The sequence below is a fragment of the Sarcophilus harrisii genome, chromosome 3 (genome assembly GCF_902635505.1).
Source record: "Sarcophilus harrisii chromosome 3, mSarHar1.11, whole genome shotgun sequence".
NCBI classification, from domain to species: domain Eukaryota; kingdom Metazoa; phylum Chordata; class Mammalia; order Dasyuromorphia; family Dasyuridae; genus Sarcophilus; species Sarcophilus harrisii.
In genome coordinates, this window is record NC_045428.1 from 250,754,608 (window position 1) to 250,774,903 (window position 20,296).

The window sequence follows — 20,296 nt, forward strand, 5'->3', positions numbered from 1 at the left end:
TTTGGATACAGATTCAATTCATATAATAGCCAACAAGCAAACAATGAACTCTCATCACTTATCTATCTTATGCCCACTTCTGAGCATATATCTTCAGCCCAAAGGCCTGAACCTGAACATTGCATCCTAAGAAAGAAGGCAGATAAAATAACTGTTTATCCCTCAGTCAAGCCAGCTATATAAAAACTTGTAGCAAACAAATTAAGAAAAAGTTGAATCTAGTTTCAGAGGAAGCTGACAAAAAAACTATACAATTTGCTATTTTCATTAACTCTTAACACTTTTATTCAGTGATTAAGTATTAAATCATGGCCTAAGAACAAAATTATTAATTTGGATACCAAAATTGTAAACTGATAGTATCTACTAATGATGCCTCCAGAGTATTAGAAACTAGAAACCACAAATTCTTTTTGTACATTTTAACAGTGCATATTACATAGACTTTATTTTTTCTCAATGTACATCTACTTTCAGTTAATAACCAAAAAGTCATGCCTCATTTATAAAATTAGTTTTGCTTTATCTAACAATTATTGCATTTAATTAACTGATCTTAAACATTTGTCTGTTTCTCCATATTCATTTATTTGTTGCATTTCTTGAAACTCTGAATGATGACTAGGTGCTATATATGGTCAAATTTTCTTTTTTTCAGGGTTCACTTTTTTGTATGTGTGTCTGAAGAACTTCCTGATGGTTAACCCATCTTGAAGATTTGTTGTTAAATGTCAAAAACTTTAAAATATAACCTTTATAAATAAAATGAGAGAGAAAAGACATAATTTGTATAGAAATATAGATGTCTTTTTAAATATTAGAGAATCTTACACTTTGAAGTTATTACTATTTATTAGCTTTTAAAAATAATTTCTATTTATTTGAATCTTTAAATATCTAACTACCTTCAGACATAGGAAATTATCTTTTAGGTATTCAATATAGTATAGGAATCCATAAGCACTTTTAACACAGTAACATTTCATCTATGTAAAACTCATCCATCTGGCAAACCTCCAGTACTTGAAATAGAGTCAAGAATCTGATTAATCATTCAATTAAAATAAGTGCCACTGTCAGTGAACATAAAGCTTATGCATGCATTTTACTTACAGAAGAACTGGGGTGCTTATTCTGAGTCTATTTAATAATCTTAATTTCAACATAAATTTACAACATGCTTGTCCCTTAGCAAGTACCTTCATTGTCACAGGGCAACAGCAATCATCTTTACACAAAGAACTTTCAAATATTATAGATTGTGTGGCACAGCGTCGCACAGAAAGAACACTTTATTTAGAGTAAAGACCCGAGTTCAAATCCTATTCTACCACTTCGTATTCCCTCAGGCCTGTCATTTAACTTCTCTGGGATCCACTTGCCTTCTCTGAAATACTGTACTAAATAACATCTTAAGTTTCCTTCAAGCTCTAAATCCTGGATCTTATGAGCTACCTCTAGCCCTAACTTCTTTCCTGAATTCCGGACTTATACATCCACTGTCTAATCAACAAAACATTTGGATATACCTTAAACTCAGCATGTCAAAACCAAACTTTTTTCCTTAAACCTGCTCTTCATTTTCTGTTCTGTCGGTGCGATAGCTATTCACATCTATATTACATGAGCTGCTCTTGCATTCCTTTCTCCTGATTTAAAATTATTTCATTATGCTGCTGGCAAAAGCAGATCTAAGATTCATTCCTTTCTCTCTATTCCCAATGCCACCACCATAGTACAAACCTTCATTACCAGGTCTACCTTGGTCAGCCTTATTATTTTCAAACTAGTCTTCTTTATATATGGATTATTCCAGTCCTATTCTTTTCTTGTTACTACTCTGTTCAGAATTTTCAACTTCTAATTCTCTCCCAATTCTGTGCTTTTGTTTATTGTATTCTTTTTATTTTAATGAATCAGAGAGTAAATCTAGAGAGAAGTCTCTAATACATTGCTGCCAAGGTTCTGTCTTTTGCCCTGTTGTGTTCAATATAATGACTTGTATGAAAGAAGATATGGCAATCTCAAATTTTAAGGTGACAGAAAAGTTAAAAAGGTAACTAATGTGTTGGATTTAAAACCCAGAAATATCTTAACATGTTGAAATGATTGACTACATTTTAGAAAAGACAAAATTTCATAGAATCACAGAATTTGAGAGTTAGAAGCAGTTTTAGCAGCCATCTAATACAATACATCCATGAAAGGATTCTTAACTATAATACATCCAACACCATTTAGCTTTTACTTTTATACCAACAAGGAGTGAATCCACCATTTCTCAAAATAGTCCATTATACGTCTGCATATCCTAATTATTGAAGAAACTCTATTGACATCAGGGCTAAATGTGCTTTTTTTTCTTCTACTCATTGTTCAGAACCAAAAAAAAAAAAATTAGTCTGATCCTTTTCTATGATAAATACTTGAAAATGATTGTCATGTTCTTTTTGATTAATCTTTCGATAGGGTAAAAATTCTTAGTTCTTTCAGCTGACAGTCATTTACAGCATTTCACCAATCTGATTGCCTTTATTCTACTGTCCAGTAAGAGATTCTTACTCTGCTATCCAATTTAGTCATATCTTTCTTAAACCATGGCTACTAGAATTGTGAACGTAAAGTCTGATATAAATAGAATACAGTATATACTTCCTTTTATCTAGAAGCCATGTATCTCTTAATGCAGACCAAGATTTTATTAATTTTTTTGCTGTCATGTACTGCTATCCCTCAATCTTTTTCCCCAAAAAATAACTAGCCCTACATCTCCCCGATTTTGTTCTTGTAAACTTGATTTTTTTTTTTTGTCCTCTTGTGCTACTTTCTCTATGCTATCTACCTTGAAGGATATTTATAGGCAATCTTCTCCCATTCTCATCCTTTTTCATTTAAAGCACTAAATTTAGATTTGCAAGACAACTTGATAAATATATTCTTTTATTTTATTTTTTTATTTTTGGTGCGGCATTTGGGGTTAAGTGACTTGCTCAAGGTCACACAGCTAGGAAGTGTTAAGTGTCTGAGGCTAAATTTGAACTCGGGTCCTTCTGACTTCAGGGCTGGTGCTCTATCTACTTCAGGCCTGGTGCTCTATTCACTGCGCCACCTAGCTACCCTTGACAAATATATTCTTATCAGCCTCTTAGTAGCTTTACTTCTAACCAAGTCAGGATACTTTTATGCCAAACTATAGTATAGAAGTACAAAACCCATTTTGAGTGTTCCTCCTTAAGCCAGATGTTTAAATACCAAGTTAGTATTTTTCTTCCTCATCCTTTGACTTGCTAGGCAAAAATAAGGAAAATAGAATCTGTGCTTCTTGGTCTCCATTTTCTGTATCAAGACTTAATAATCATTGGTAGTACTTTTTAGTTTCCTTCTACAGTGGTATTTATGGGCATGGGAATAAGTAGAAAAGAGTAATTGTCCTCACATAAGGTTATGCAGGGAGAATTGTAGACCTCTGCAGTTAAATAATGGTTTAAGCATCCCTGAACAGGAATTCACTAAACTACACTAAACTAAACTACTACTAAACTAAAATACAAATAGCTGTTTGATTCTTTTTCTAAATACTATTGGTGCTTTAATTAAATGATTTCTTACTCTTGTACTTTTATCATTCTTCGGAGAACAAGTAGCTTCTTCTTCCTTAGAACATGCAGCTCCCTCTATCAGAGATCCTTAGATTTAGTTTATGCTCTAATTATATATCTTTAATTTTCTTTCTTTTGATCTACCTCACTTCTACATCATATCTTCTTTTTCTTCAAGTTCATTCACTTTCTCTTCTCAGAGAAAGATCAGTCTGTACTTGGTACACAGAAAACAATCATCTCTAGGTTCATGAAACACAAACATGCTCATACAAGTCACTGTACAATTTCCTCTACTCTTTGTACTGATTGAGGTTTTTCAGTTTCAGTCATTTTTTAACTGTTTCTGGATATGTGCTTATATTCTGACCTCATGCACTTGGTTAAAACTTTAATTATGACTTATTATAATTTGCTTTGTTCCCTTTCTCTCATTCAACACTGATTCTAACAGTGACACCTATCTTCCCTTCAGCCTTAAAGGAACGGGTACAGCTCTTTTACCAGTTTGTTGCACTCACAAATGCCCTTTCATTTTGCTTTACTTACCAAATACCTTTTGTTATTTATCTTGTTTTTTCCTTGCCAACATCTTTTCCTTTTTCATCTTCAGTCTTCTGTTTTGAGTTTTATTCCTTAATCTTCACAGATCTTCATTAATCTTTCTTAATCCTTTTATATGCTCCTTTAATTGTCCTTAATATTGCTTTTCTGCTGGCGTCAAGTAGAATTTGACCAGTATTTGTATCTGGTTATTGTTTTCCTTTATATTTCCTCAGTTTCTCCCAAATTATTCTCAGTCAATCTCTGACTTACTTCATTAGTCCAAATACCTCCCAATCACATGCACAATTTCCTTCTCCGTATCCATCTTTATGTCCTTCTCTCTTATCCTGTTTTTCCTACAATAGTTTTCAGATTATGAAATTTAGTACACATAGACATAAAGATTTATATTAGGATTCAGAAATGAGCCATATGAATAAAAAGATGGAGAAAATATACTAGATAACAGAATAATATGAACAGTATTAAAAGGTTTAATAAAGTAGGAGCTCAATATGAATTACTATCATCACATGACAATGGATAAAAGTAATTTTGAGCTTTTGCTACACTGAAATATGTATATTTTTGAACAAGTAAGATGATAATCTTACTGGATTCTGCTATGGCCAGATAACATCTACACTAGTGGTGTGTTTATTTACACATTTTAAGGTTGGGCAGTAACAAGCTGAAATGTAGATACAGTAGGGTGCCCAGTAGAGGGCCTGAGGGAAGAATTGAAATTATGGGAGTAAATATGTGGGTGTGATAGCTGACTTCAGAGATTTTGAGGGTTGTCATGTGGAAAGGAAATAAAACTTCCTATTTCTTATTTTGTTCTAGAGGACAAAAATAGGAGCAATGAATGGAAGTTTCAGAGAAGAAGGCAACTTCTGGCCCAATATGAGGAAAATCCACCTAATAATTAGCACTATTTGAAGATAGAATGTTAAATTATATTTTAATAGGGAATAACATCTATCAATTTACAATGAGAGATGATACTTTAGGGATTCTTCTGGGAAGGGCAAATCACAGTACTCAAATTCACATTTGTATGAATTATTGACATCAGGATAGAACATATCAAGGAATGAAACGTCTTTAAAGATAAGGGAGGCTTTCTTTTCCAAAAACAGCAGAAATTTCCCTTCATGATTTTGATCATAATAGTTTTCCCCAGGGGGAACTTATTTTCTTCAGATAACAATATCAGAAGTGTAGGTATGGGTAAGCAGCCTGCAGGAAATTTTGAGCATTTAGCATAAACTAAATAAATGTTTGTTGAATTTAATTATATTGAATGCTTAAAAATTAAAATTAGAACATTCTACAAGAACTATGAGCCTCACTATAATGTAATCTAGCATAATATGATATTCAGTAAAATATGGGTATATCTTGGACCCTATTCAGCATCTATTAAAATATTTTTCATGTCCTTCCATGCTTCTTTCTGTTGAATTCACCTTTTATCTGTTCATTCTTCTGTCATCATAGTTCAGTTTCTCATTATCTATCACTTCAATTAATTTTAAAATTTTAATTATTTAAACTTTCTCCCTGTCTACATTCACATCTCATTTCAATCCATACTTCTCACAAATAAATTCCAGAGGAATCATAATACATTATCACTGATTTTTTCAAAAATGTTTAAGAATTTATTACTATTACTCCTAAAATTAAAAGCATACAACACAATGTTACAGTACAATCTGACTCAACCTTCTTCCCAGAGTCATTTCATTCTATTCCCTTTCACTATATTTGAAACAGCTTATTCTATTAGCTCATCCCTGTTCTCATTTTGTCTTCTCTCAAATCTTGATTATGCCCACCATGCACAATCTCCACCTTCTACATGTCACATATTGAAATTTCATTCAGGATACAGCGACATCTCAGACAACCATAGTGTTTTGTGTGTGTGTGTGTGTGTGTGTGTGTTGTGTGTTGTGTGTGTGTGTGTGTGTGTGTAGTTATGTGTATATGTGTGTTTTGTATTACTCTTGGCAGTAAGACTTCCTATTCATTATCTCTTAAACCACATTTTGAAGGCAGTCACCTACAAAGGCACAATAATAGGTCTGGCCATCACAAACTTTATAAAAGGCTATTGAATCAAAATTTGACCTTCCTTAAACTATAATTTCAGATGGAAATAGCAAAGTTTGAAGTCAAATGAGGTGAAATTATGATGTTTAAAGTTTGAAGCCTGCAAACTATATTCTAGCAAAGGACTAAAAATATAGTAGCTTCACTATTCACTATAAAGGTAATAAGCTTATAATAAGGTTCACATCATTACTAATTCAACTGAAACATTTATCAAGTCCCAGTTATGTTCAAATATGCTAGTAGGTGCTGAAGATACAAATATCATTTATTCAAAAAGAATTTGTTAAGCACCTATTATTTACAAAGCATTGTGCTGGAAATATAAAGGAAAAAAAAAAAGAAATAGTTCTTGCCCTCAAGCTTACACTCCATTTTGGAGCAATAATATGTGTGTGTACACACATACTAATAAATAAATAAAAAATCAATAAAAATGTAAATAAAGTAAATTCAACGTATCTATGCATTGGGAAAAATCAGAAAACAAGTACTTATTAAGTGTCAAGTTTGTGCTGGGTATTCCTGATAGAGTTGGCACCTGGGCTAATCTTTGAAAGAGTCTAGAAATATCTAAGAGGCAGATATGAGAAAAGAGTACATTCTAGACTTGTGGAACAGGCTATTAAGAAATATGTAGGTGAACGATGATGATACCCTTAAGAAGATAACTAATTTCAAGGAAATATCATGCACACAAATAGGTAAAACATAAAGTTAAAGGATTGTTTTCAACAAAACACATTTAAAAATGTGAGGAGAGAGAAATAATTAACTTTTTATTGGTGAAAATCAAAGAGATAATACTTGAGTTCCTGAGGGAGGGAAGTTAAAAAAAATTCTATTTGATGATTAATAAAAAATAAAAAATCCAAAAGAATTTTGACAAAATTCAAGTACTTTATGATTTCCCTAGAATCAATTCATTTGACAACCTTCTGATATCCCCCATATATTTAACCATTTAATTCACATCTGAGAATTATCTTAGGTCCTGTTAAGGATAGCAGAAAAGTGGAAGATAAGGTCTTTGCCTTCAGAGGTTACATGGCTTACAATAGATGAAAAAAGAAGTAATTTTCACTTTGGTAATCTATGTTTATAAAAAAAGGAGAAAAAAATAATGGTATAAAACATGTTTGATTGTTGTATTATTTGTTGCTCTATTAATTTCAATTTGGGAATATAAAACCCACCTCACTTTTTGCTTGTTTTTCCTCACAGGACGTGTAGGAACACCTCATTTTATGGCCCCAGAAGTGGTAAAAAGAGAGCCCTATGGGAAACCTGTAGATGTCTGGGGTTGTGGGGTGATCCTTTTTATTCTTCTAAGTGGTTGTTTGCCTTTTTACGGAACCAAGGAAAGATTGTTTGAAGGCATTATTAAAGGAAAATATAAGGTAAATAAAACATGAATGAATAATGTTCTACAAAAGTTAAAATCTGCTATTAAATGATTTTTTTAATTTACTCTTTGCTTTTAGTTTGCTTATTAATCAAATTTTACAGTGATCCACAAGCTCGATAACTTTCTTTATCAAAGTCAATAGGTTGTGTCATAGATATATCTTGGTTAAAACTAAGTATATGGCCAACTAGAGTCATAAATTTTTTTCTGAGTAACTACTTGCTAGCCATGGTGTTATCCATGTTTATAAGAAAAGACGTTAAGAGGGAATTGCATATTACCTCCCTAGTCTCTTTTCTTATTGTCTTTCATTCTGTGGTATATTATTCTGTTGATTTCAATTTTCAGATTAAAAAAAAAGCTCACCTCACTTTTTACTTGTTTGGTTCTTTTTTAATATAAAATTTGTCAACACAAAATTGTGCTCCTGAAACTACATCTCATTAAAGTGGATTTTTAACGTAATACTAGGCTCTTATAAGACTTTTGATTACCCAGTAATCTTGAGTAGGAACCATTAGACTTCTGAGTAGGTTTAGAGGCATTCACAAAACTACAATGTGGAATAGAATTTTTTTTTAATAAATAATGCCATTACTACGAAGTTGGCTACAATGAAAAGCTTTCTAAACCCAGCAAAATTAAAACCTCAGCTCTTTAAAAACATTCAGAAAACAGAATCCTTGATAAATAAAATATTTTGAACAATACCTTGGAATTTGTTGTTTCTTGTTTTGGCCTAGGTAAAATGTCTGTTAGGTGCCTACCCTGGTCTAAAAGATTGAGAATCTGAAGATAGAACTCTGGTTGAATGCCAAAATTAATTATGCAGAAAAAAGACTAAACATTACTGATTACGGTTTAGCAATTTAAGGCAAAACATCTATTTTTATTAATTTCTTTTTTATATTTAAAATACATTAGAGGTTTTAATCCTTGTAATTTTAGCTATTTTCAACCTTAAATTCAGTCTTGATTAGCTTAATTTTTTTGCCTTTTTGTGTTCTGTATAAAGTATAACACATATTTACTTTTATATACCTAGCCATATCTGCTTTCTTTTTCATTACTTTCAAAAGTGTTATTTGTATTCTAGTATTAACTATACTATGTCAGATTGCACAAGGTTATTTAAAATAATTATGGTAAGACTCAGTATACCAGACTTCATTTCATAGTTTTTATTTGATCCCATAATTAAATACTAAAATATATCTGAACTATTATTATTAATTTGGTTGTACATTCCAACAGAGGAAACAAATTGCAATCCATATAAACCTTCCCATCTTTTCTAACTATTTTCTCCTGTCCCCACTCGTAAATTTTCCAGACTTCATCTACTCAACATGCTACGAACCTTCCTACTTTTTCCTGACATTGCAAAAATACAAGGAATATGCAAACTCTACCTGTTAATTCCTCTACTTTGTCATATGACCAGTTCATCTTCTTTTTCCATTATCTATTTCCTTCATGATATCCTTTGATCAAGTTCTTCATCAAAGTTCCTTATTTGTTGATGTGGTAGCCTGCTCATATCTACCATGTGCTTCTTCATTGCCCTCTGTGTGATAGTAATTTTTAATTCCTCAGAGAGTGCAGTGGTCAAAACTATATAGTGACACTTAACATTATTAGTGGTGCTTTTTGTTTCTGGGACAAGTTTGAGGTCATTAAATAAGCATTATAATTTTTAGAAGGCAAACTAACCCATTCCTCTCACATTTAATTCTTTGCACTGTTTGTCCCTGATGTGTACACCATCCTCCTGTACATTGTAATCTGGACACTAGGCCTTCACCCACTTGGCCTTTTCTGTGTTTGTAATTAATCCATATACTTTGGAGTGATCAGAGATCTGTCCCAGAAGGTTCTGCTGTTATTTGGGGTTTTATGCAAACAGTACAATTTCATTCACAAACAGGAGTATCTGGAGTACTTCACCATACATTGAAAATTTCTCTACACCTTGGACTCTTTGCTAGACTTTTTCACTTCATGGCAGTGGTAAACACCTTTTGCAAGCATTTGTCTCTGTTTTATGTATCTCCTGATAATTTATGATCAAAGAATTGTCAAATAAAGTTATATCTACTGTTATATTTTTCAAGAAATATTGAATACTTTTGAAAATCATATAGGAGACCTTATATCAAGAGTTTTCAACATGTGATTTTGCTTTTCCAAATCAAATTATTAAAAAATAATCAACAAATGGTAAGCACAATAGGATATTTTTCCAATTATGTGACCAATATGGTCTTATAACATACTACTTCCAATAGCCTGCATATTTGCTATAAATAATCTTATCAAGGTTATTATCCATTATATATAGATAGTTCTTATAAAAACTTAGATGGGAAGGACATGTGGTCAGTAGTTGTTTTCTCATTTTTTGGGAGGGAGTGTTAAATTAATAAAGTTCAAAATTACTTCCATACCTTTTATATCTCCCTTTTCAAATACTTTGGAACTCAATCCTCAAAAGCATAATTATGTCCCCTCTTGCAAGGATCTTTTTCATGTACATTTAATGTAACTGAATTACCTTTTCTATCTTCTCTTAAGTTCCACTTATATAATGTTCTTAATGATTATTTGTAAATATATTTAGAACTGCAAAATTAGAATCCAAGTATAGTGGCTTTACCATCCTTGATGATTTCAAAAAAAAAAAAAAGCTTGTTATAAAAGTAATTTTAAATCTTATCCTTTTTTTTCTGCGTTGTCCTTAATCCATTTTCATCCTTAAATACTCTTGGAATGAGTTTATTTAACTGAGTCTTTTAATAAGCTTTTAAAAAACTAACATAACTGATTTATTTTCTCCTGCTTCTCTCTATTTTAGATAGCCATAATGTTCATTTATTTTGTAGTTTAACTCTCTTAAAATGTTTTCTGAAATTTAGTATTTAGCAAAGTCTGGCTATTAACAATAAGGTCTGTAATCTACATATGCTTTCTTCCTTTGCTACTTGGAAGAATTTTTAAACTGTCAAATAAAATCCTTTCAGAGATCTACTTGAGCATATGGTTATACCAATATCCTTATAAGTAGTAAACAATAATTAATGTTAGAGAAAGATTCAGAATGACTTCCTGAAAATGAACAAAATGGGTGTAAGATCTCTGTTAGTAGAACATCTACATCAGTAAGGTCAGAGATCCATTTAAGTTTTGATGCATATTCCAGAAGGTGATGTGTGACCCTCATAGTTGCCTGATTTGCTATATGAAAATTATTTGTAGATGGTTTGAATTGCATGTTGAGTTTAATAACTAAAGTGGAGGTTTGTCCCATTCTCATTAGGGGAATCCATTATAATCTTATTTTCTTCCTTCAAATTACAAAACTAACTAAATTGTAAAATAATTGAACATAAAAGGATTGCAAACTATATTCAGTCTTATTTCAGTAGCATGAAAGCCTAAAATGCTATGCCAGTTGGAAGCCAAATGATATTTTGTAAGAGTTATATTTACTTACATTGATATGTCTTTGGGAAAAGGGATTTTTTTTGGTTGTCCTTCATTTAAAAGATTCATTAAGTTTGAATGTATTAATAATGACTAGTCTCATGAATTTTACTTTAAAAGTATTCTCTGGTATATATTTTGAAAGCCAAATAAGCTAACAAATAGTAAAATACAAGTAAAACGTGGAACAATAATTAAATCAATTCATAGCACTCATAGTTTATGAAATATGAATATTTTCATTTGATTCCACTTTAGATGTCTTGGGAAGCTACCATTAATGCTATTGGAGAGTATGCTTAGTATGAGACTAAGATTTTTTTCAGTAATTTTCATTTAAAGAGCTATCAAAATGATTCAAATGAGTTATTTACCTGGAATTCTGCTTTCAATCCAGTTACTTAGTTTAAGGCACTATAGTAGAAATGAGTAATTATATTAAATAACAGGTTAACCTTCAAATAATTAAGTACTGGTCATATAGTTTTTTGGTTTTGTTTTTTAAAAGAATATGTTACTTAATCAGATATTATTATCCCCTAAAATAATAACCAATAAAATGTAAATAGCTGCTAACCACATGCCTACTAACCCACCTCTATAAAAAATTTTATGAGCATTATCTTTATGCTCACCAAAAATATTCTTGAATGTATAAGAAAGGAACAGACTAGTTTTTTTACAAATAATATTCTATGATCAACTACATCTTTTCAATCACAGTTAACTAAAAAATTTAGGATCTTTTTGTGCTTATTAATTTACTGACTATGTACAAATTGATCCTTTCAAATAAAAAGCTACTTTAAAAGGCCTCTCTCAGCAAGGTATTGAATGTGACAAAATCACACAAGATTTCTTGAAAGACATAACAGATATTCCCCATGGGTAATAAGTTCCCTTTGTATCTCCTGTTTGTGAATAATAATATACTGAATTCATCAAGGCTCTTAAAAACTTTAAAACCTACAACTAGAATCTTTAATCACTTTAAAGTATTTGGCTTCTTAAACTATAAAAACCAAGAAGATAAAGTATTCCTTAATGTTAGCTATGAAGGGTTGTTAAGTGGACCTTCCATAAACGTGGTCCATCAGTATATATGTCTTGAAGCTTCGGATGTACAATGAACTGATGAATTGGATTGAATTGACTAAAAAATGTATGGTGGTCAGAACTTTTTCTTGGCAAATGTTATTGACAATTTTTTGTTTTTACATTTGAATGTGTTTTTTCCTTAGTCTCTTTCCTAGAAAATCATATCTTATTACAAAGGATGAAAAAATAGTGACAGGGGGTAGGGATAACTAACCAATACATCAACTAATTATATGTAGTGTTCCATACCAGATCTTTTACCTCTGTAAAGAAGGCAGAGAGTGCACAGTCCTCTGAATGACCTTGAAAGGTACTCTTGAAAGGTCCATGAAATCCCTTCTAATTCCAAATCTATGGTCCTTTGTTCTCTACAAAGTTAAGCCTCTGTTTGAAAGCAGCACAGATTCAAAAGAATTAAACTTGTGGGTCACCAAAAGGAAAATATAGGCATATGGGTGTGAATAGATGGCATCATTGCAAATAATGAATTTGGCAGAAAAAACTGCATAAAGATTGTCTTCAGGTAGATAGATATGTGACTTGTAAAGAAGGACAGCTAGTTATCTAAGAGCATAAAGTGTGAATTGGATAATTTACCAAAAAAGTATAGACAAGAGCCATACAGAATAAGAAGACATAGATGGATGCATATTGCTGAAAAGAGCACCCGCATTAATGAAATAAAAAATATATCACATTAAATGTGTTCATTCTTCAATGTCAGATGAGGATTTTGATTCCTTTTTATCACATTGCTTTAGTGGGAAATGTCTAACCTTTGAAATAAGTTTTCTGGGAATGCAATTCTGCCATAAGTTTGAATACAGTAATTTTGATTCCCTCAATGTGTAGGAATATTTAGAGAGAGAATTAAAAGAGAAAGAATTAAACAAGTATACAGAAATATCATAATATAGAAATAGAATACACATCAAAATTCACTTCTCTGCCATGACTTAAAAAGGAACAACTTATCTTCTAGAAGATAGATTACCAGAAAAAGATTCATGCTCTCTTCCTGATTTTATTACTGATTTACCCAGTGATTGTAGACAACTAACTTTATCTCTCTGGACCCAGTTTCAGCATAAAATGGTGATAAATGATATCATCATATTTTTAGAGAACATTGTTATAGCAGATTAATTATTCCAAAGGGTCTGCCAAAATAACTGATTCTATATATAGCTTCAAGCACTTTTTATTACATTTGAAGTAATTATTACAAATTATGTCATCCATATCAGGAACCTTAAAAAGGTTAAGTCATATGATCACAGTTAAGCATACAGAGCTGAGATCTAAAACCAGACCTCTTCTATACTAAGTTCAATACCTTTTCTTAGACCTAGAAAGCTTAAGTTGAGCCTTTCTTGATCTCTCTTCACCCTTCTCCATCTTCTTCCTTAAAGTACAGGAAGGTTCTTAAGCTGATGTGATTTGGATGGTATTTTATATCCCATCTAGCTTTTAGATTCTGTAATTCCGTGAAATTTTTCTAATCTACTTTGTTTGGATCTTGCCTTTGCCCACATCACTCAGCAATAATATATACTTTATAATAAATACTTGTTGACTAAATTTAAAAAGGACAGATATGAGAGAAAGTCCATAAATAATACAATGACACTTGGCAACTGAGTGGAAAAGGAAGATGAAATGACTTAAAGGTTGGGAAATCTAGATGACTGGAAAAATGATGGTGACATGAATAGAAATGGAAAAGTTTAGAAAATAGGTGGTTGGGGAATGGTGAAGTATAAATAAAAAGTGTTAAATAGGAAATAATGAGTTTATTATCCCAAAGGAGATCCTGGTGGAAATGTCCATTGGGTAGCTAATAATACAGAGCTGAAATCAGATAACATTGCAGGTTTTGATATTTGGGTGCATAAAATTAGCCACTGAATTTTATGATTAATAAAATTATCTAAGGAAATGATTATCCATGGGAAAGAGATAAGAACCTAAGATAGAAACATGAGTAATGCTCAATGAATAATGCTTACTAATAGCAAGTAACTGAAAAGGAGTGGTGAAGAAGGAACAAGGCAGAAGTATGAAGACTAAGAAAAGACCATTAGACTTATTAAGAGATCTTTATTAACTTTGGAGAGAATAGCTTCATTACTTTGGCAAGGTTAAAAGCCAGAAAGAGAGAGAGAATTGGCCATAGTTAGTCTATATAAGTGCTGACAATTCTTTCTGGGAGTTTGGCTTTCATAAAAGAAACATAAGATGGTGGCTTGAAAAAATGACAGGTGAAAAGAGGAGGTTGGGAATTAACCATGAATGAGGAAAGATTAAAAGTGGGAGGAGAGGAGATCAAGGACACATAATTTAGCAAAGAGAAGGGTCATCTCTCCAGAGACTGGAGCAAAAGAGAAGATGACTGATTATGAAATGGTGTTTGAACCAAAGAATTTGAGAGAAGGGGAACTCCCAGTAGATAGCATCTATTTTCTTTGGAAAGAGGAGTCAAGGCACTTTGTTGATTGGGATATAGGGGGTGATATAGGAAATCTGAAGAGAAGGGAAGGTTTGGAATAATTATTGGGGAAAGTCCTATAGAATAATCAGAGAAGATTACAAGGAATGCCTTGCAGCAATGAGGTCCTAGTAGAGACTAGATAAACTAGATGAACCCATTGCTGCACTCCTTGAAAAAGAAAAGTGAGTTGGAAATCTGGAATGATAGCAAAAGAAGTTGATTTAGATAAAAACAGAGTTTCAGAGAAAAAAGTTACTAGGTGAATAGTCTAGAAGTACAAATGAGAATAAAAAATTATTCTTGCATTTCTTGACCTTAGAAATATAAAAGGAGAAATTGACACTAAAAAGGGTAACCAAGGATTCATCATCTTTAGGTAGATTAATATGTGTTCTAGTATAAGCAGTGTGAAGTGAAGAAATTTAGGGTAAAGGGAATTTTGGTAATGAAGCATGAATTCCAGAGGATACAGTGAAATGAATAGACATAGGAAGATGTGTACCAAAACAATCCAAGTTAGAGTATAGATAGAGGGGATCAGGGTGGGAATTCTCAACTTAGGCTATAGAACAAGGAGATAAGGAAGAGGTATGAGCATGGTGCTTTCCAGGGAAATGATAAGTTAATAGGAGGCATCTACTCCACAGTCCTGTGATGACAGCATGAAATTATTGTAGTCCTTGATTACCTTTAATTCCCAGAAGACCAGGGTCTCTTATAGTTCTTACATTCCTAGAATTAAAAATAAAATGGTGATCAGGTACCTGAGAATACTAAGCTCATGCATTACATCATCTCCCTCCAACTTTTCTCAAGATAGCAGAGGATGAGACATATCCTGCAAATATACATGGTGTAGTCACTTAACTCCCACTTTGAGTCCCCCAAAGCAAAGCTTCCCCCATTATATTATGGATGCTAAGGCATAGTATCTGAGATACTTTAGAGGTCTTTGGATAGCAGCACCTTTGCTGCCCTAAATGCCTGAGACAATGTTTTATCTTGGTGATACTGCTTAGCTGCTAACGTGCTAATTCCCCAGTCTCCAAGAATGAAGGTCATCCATAAAGCTGTGGGGAAACCAATGGTTGTTGTTAGTAAGCTATAGCATATTACCAGCAATAATTTGTAAGCAAATAATATCATAAAATATCATTCAGGTAGTATATAAATAAGAAAGATGGTAGATTGATCATATAGCAATAGCAAAAGATGTAATACATGGACAGCCCAAATTTTACATTGACACTTTAAACTTCTAACGTTAAAAGATAAAGACTCCATGTCTTCAATCTTCTGTGAAGGATTTATGGGAGGACATGTACAAGAATCATTCAGGACAGAAAAAAATATGGGTAAGTTTCAGTCTGACCATTTGAGAGAAGACATAAGTGAGATATTTTAAAAATCCATTGACATTTTATTTGCTACTGGATATGGGCAATCTTATTTAATTTGATTCCACTTCCCAAACTTATGTTCCAACCAAACTGGACTTTTCCAAAGCTAGATTAGATTCTCTTGTATTTCTTTAAGCTCAGTTTAAGGCCCAACTCCTTTAAAATATTCCTCTCTTATTCAGCTAGTAGAGAAAAGTTCTTGTAGAACATAAGCTCCTTAAAGTCTGGGATTATCATTTTTGTTTTTGTATCCTCAAAAATGAGTACAATAAGTTGCACTTGGTAGACATTTAATAAATATTTGTTGTTTTCTAGATAGGAACTTAAAACTGGAAACAAGGAGTGTAAGTACTACAACTGGAATATACTTTGAATATATGTGAGTTTATAACAGTGTGGGCAAACTTTAAAAGATTTTTCCATTAAGTACACATCTCATGTATATAAAAAAGAAATAAATATATTCCACTTATGCTTCATCACAAGGCAAGCTCTTGGATGGGTTCGGGGGTTACTGGGGTTTTTTTGGGCAGTTTTATTCACATTATAGTATTGTGGAATTATAGTAATTGTTAATATCTCATTGAAGATGGTTGTTTTCTTTAAATGATTGGCTATATCATTTTATCTTTAATATTTTTCAGATGAATCCCAGGCAGTGGAGCCATATCTCTGAAAGTGCCAAAGACCTGGTTCGCCGAATGTTGATGCTGGATCCAGCTGAAAGGATAACGGTCTATGAGGCACTTAATCATCCTTGGCTTAAGGTAAAGAAAAGAGGAATCAGAACTTCATGAAGTAGGCTCTATCCTTAGAAGAATTTAAATTTTATTTCAGCTATTTTATATTCTGCCTTATCAATCTTCAGGATAAAAGGAGGTGTGGGAGTGCAAGTAGAGAATTAAAGATTGAAGTCAAGAAAAGCTGCATAACAATCATATCTGTACACAAGTGGAATAGGCACTTTGGAGACTTGGTTGGTTCCTCCAACTTGTTATACAGGGAATTTTTTATATATGAGCTTCTCTGAGGTTTCTTTCAACTCTCATCTTCTGTGAATCCCTGATTCCTGTTGATTTTAATACATTCCTTGAATTTCCATCTCCATTCACATATTACTACCTTGCTCACTTAACACTTTTCACTTTCATGAATTTATCTCAGGTTTTTCCATTCCAGTCCACCCTTAACAAAAATATTTCCAAGACACAGGACTGACTATGTAACTGTTTTGCCCCCAAAATTCCAGAGACTCCATAATGTATCTAAGATAAAATATAAATTCTTTAACTTGACATTGAAGGTTTCTTGTTCCAGTTTACCTCTCTAAATGTAGGTAACATTTCAGCCAAATTGGATGACTTGTTACCTGAAGCCATACTATTTTTCTGGACACTGACTGCTTCTTCCTCCCTAACTTTCAAAATTCTTTTCCTTCAAGGCAGGAATGCCATCTTACCCATGGAGCCTTCCTCAATCTCCCACATTATTAGTAGGGCCCCTATTTACTCACATATACCAAAAGCTCTTTACCTTTTTTCCCTTCACCGCCTTCACTTTCAACCTTATATCATACTTATTTATTATTATTCATGTCATATTCCTTTTGTATTCTCCCCAGCAAAATGCTAAACCCATGGGGATAAGGACAATTTGATTTTTGTCTTTTGATCCCAAATATTTAGCACAATGCCTTATAGATAGTAGTGGCTTAATAATTTTTTGGCAAATGTATGTATTATTCCAATGAAACTTTTCAAATCACTGTCCTCTGCCCCTAATCTATATAACTTTACTCACTCCATTCCCTGTTCTCTTCATAATCTTTTTATGATCTATGCCTATTGAAATGCTGCTCAACTTTTGAGGCCTTGATGCAGTGCCTTGCCAACTTTCTCATGAAGCATTCTGCAAATTTTTGTCACTAAAATAGCTCTGATCTTCCTCTAAATTCTTACAGCATTTTGTTTGTATCCTTCCTGTTATTTACGTGTTATAGTCTATTTTCTGTTGGGTTTTTTTTTTTTTTTTGCATGTCTCATCTTTTTAACTAAATTGTAAGCTCCTTAAGGTCAGGTAATATTCACAATTATGTCCCTAGCAGTCAGCACCGAGCTTTCACAGAGTAAATGTTGTTCAATAAATATCTGTTAACTATTTAAATCAAATATTTGTTGACTAGCAAGGTAATTTAATATGATAGGTCATTAAGATACAAAGAAAATTTTGCCATTGCAATATCAGAAAAATTAAATCACTTTGGATGATTGCTTTTGGAATGGGTAAAATTTAATTTCGGGAGTGGAATTTTTTTCTTGCTCTGCAATGCTATTCTTTTTTAAAGAATTATAAAAATTATCTTCAATTTTTCTGTTGAAGAACAAAGTCACTGATCAAAATCATAATTTCCTACTCAGCTGTATTTCCTTTTATCATTATTCATTGATGACTATTGAGCAGAAAAATGTGTACAAATTTACAGAATTAAAATAGGTGAAATATACACCATCTACTTTAAGCTGACTTCATAATTCTTACAAAGAAGGAAAAAGTCATTGCCATGCAATCAAGTGGATGTTTAAGTGGCACTGAGAAAATATATTTACACATGATAGAGCAGTAGTACAAAGAGATTCATAATTTATTTTTGGATGAATAATATATACAGGAATGCTATAAGAGTCCAAAGGAGATAGAAGATTACTGGGAGATCAAAAAAAGGTTTCATTGAAAATACACATTTTTAGTAGCATTTAGAAAGCCACAGCAGGATTTGGATCTATCAAGAGGAAGGTGAGGGTAGGAAATAGAATTAACAAAAATAAAGTGATGATAAAATAAAAATCATCTTTCAGTGAAATTAGACCACTTTGGAATAAATATAGTAAAAAAAAAAAAAAGTACTCAATTTTGAATTAATAATGTAACTCAGTCCAATGGGCAGCTTAAATCACTGAAGGTTTTCTAATAGGAAAGGAAAACTGGTGCATTATTAGGTGATTAAACTGAGAGTTGGAAGACACAGTAATTTGAAGTGGAAAGAGAGACTCATGAAAGCCATTGTAGTGTTTCAGGCAGAAAGTATGGAGGGCCTGAACTAGATCTATGACAGTAAGAATGGAAAATGCAAATCTTGTGAGAGAGATGAAACAGGAAGAATAAGTAAGACTTGCCAACTGCAGGGAAATAGGGGAAACACAATGGAAAGGAAAGCAAAAGGTAAGATAACTAAAGGCAGGGGCAGAGTAGTTAGGAAATCATCGAGTCCCACTAGGTAAACAAATGTGGGACTGGAGCTCTAGAGTATGATGAGAGAGGCAGAGACAGAAAAGAGAGAAGTCCTGGAGTCATTTTGTCCTAGAAGAAAAAATTCCCAGAGTCACTTGTCTTCTCAGTGTATTTAAATCATGGTAGAACTCCAGGAAGGGTAATGGGATTTAGCTAGGGGAAAGTGTTACCCTAATAATTTATATTCAGCTGTCTTAAGATCAAGTATTTTGTCTTACTTGCTAAATGAGAAAAGCATATTATATTAATTTTAAACTGCCTTTGTAAAGGCTTTCTTACAGGAATTAGGCATTCATATTTTTCTGTCCATGTGTTTTTGGGTCAACTGAGTTAGTTAAATTAGTGATTATAGCATATACTTTGTAATCCCAGCAGTACAAGGTACCTGAGACTGAATTTGATCAACTTTTATAACATTATTCTCAACCATTTGGGTCTCTGAATTCTGTATTTCAAAAGATGCCATCTTGTGAATGAAAGTTAGGCAACATCAAGGTAAATGAGAATAACTAGGAGTTATTTTTAAGGTAATTTTTACAATATTATAGTTTTAGTTTCATATATATGTGTGTGTATATATATGTATATATATATATATATATATATATATATATATGTAAAATGAGAAAATATTCTATCTTCAATAAACTATTTTAGCTTATTTAGATTTGGATGCCTAAAATTATTTTGGAGTTCCCCATATTTTAATTAATAGAATAGTTATTGAATCTAATTAATATGAAACAAGAATCAAACAGAAAATTTTTACATTTTTGTTCTCTTAATAAGGCTGCTGCAAGTATTTTCTTTACTTTGTTCAATGGTGAGATGAAGTAAATGGTTTCATTTTAATGTGTAATCC

General features: G+C 32.2%; 2 protein-coding genes across 16 annotated transcripts in view; one reads left to right on the top strand and one right to left on the bottom strand.

Moving 5' to 3' along the window:
- CASK (calcium/calmodulin dependent serine protein kinase) overlaps positions 1-20,296 on the top strand; it is a 392,591-nt gene that overhangs the window by 239,177 nt on the left and 133,118 nt on the right. For all 13 annotated transcript variants that reach the window (XM_031959389.1, XM_031959388.1, XM_031959394.1 and 10 more), the window contains exons 7-8: positions 7,491-7,666; positions 16,791-16,913. In XM_031959389.1, coding sequence (XP_031815249.1) covers positions 7,491-7,666; positions 16,791-16,913 — 299 coding nt within the window. The remainder of the gene's footprint in view (positions 1-7,490; positions 7,667-16,790; positions 16,914-20,296) is intronic.
- The window catches only part of GPR34 (G protein-coupled receptor 34), a 73,791-nt gene that overhangs the window by 13,367 nt on the left and 40,128 nt on the right, over positions 1-20,296 (bottom strand). For all 3 annotated transcript variants that reach the window (XM_031959404.1, XM_031959405.1, XM_031959406.1), the window contains one exon: positions 15,435-15,478. The gene's annotated coding sequence lies outside the window, so the exon portion shown is untranslated. The remainder of the gene's footprint in view (positions 1-15,434; positions 15,479-20,296) is intronic.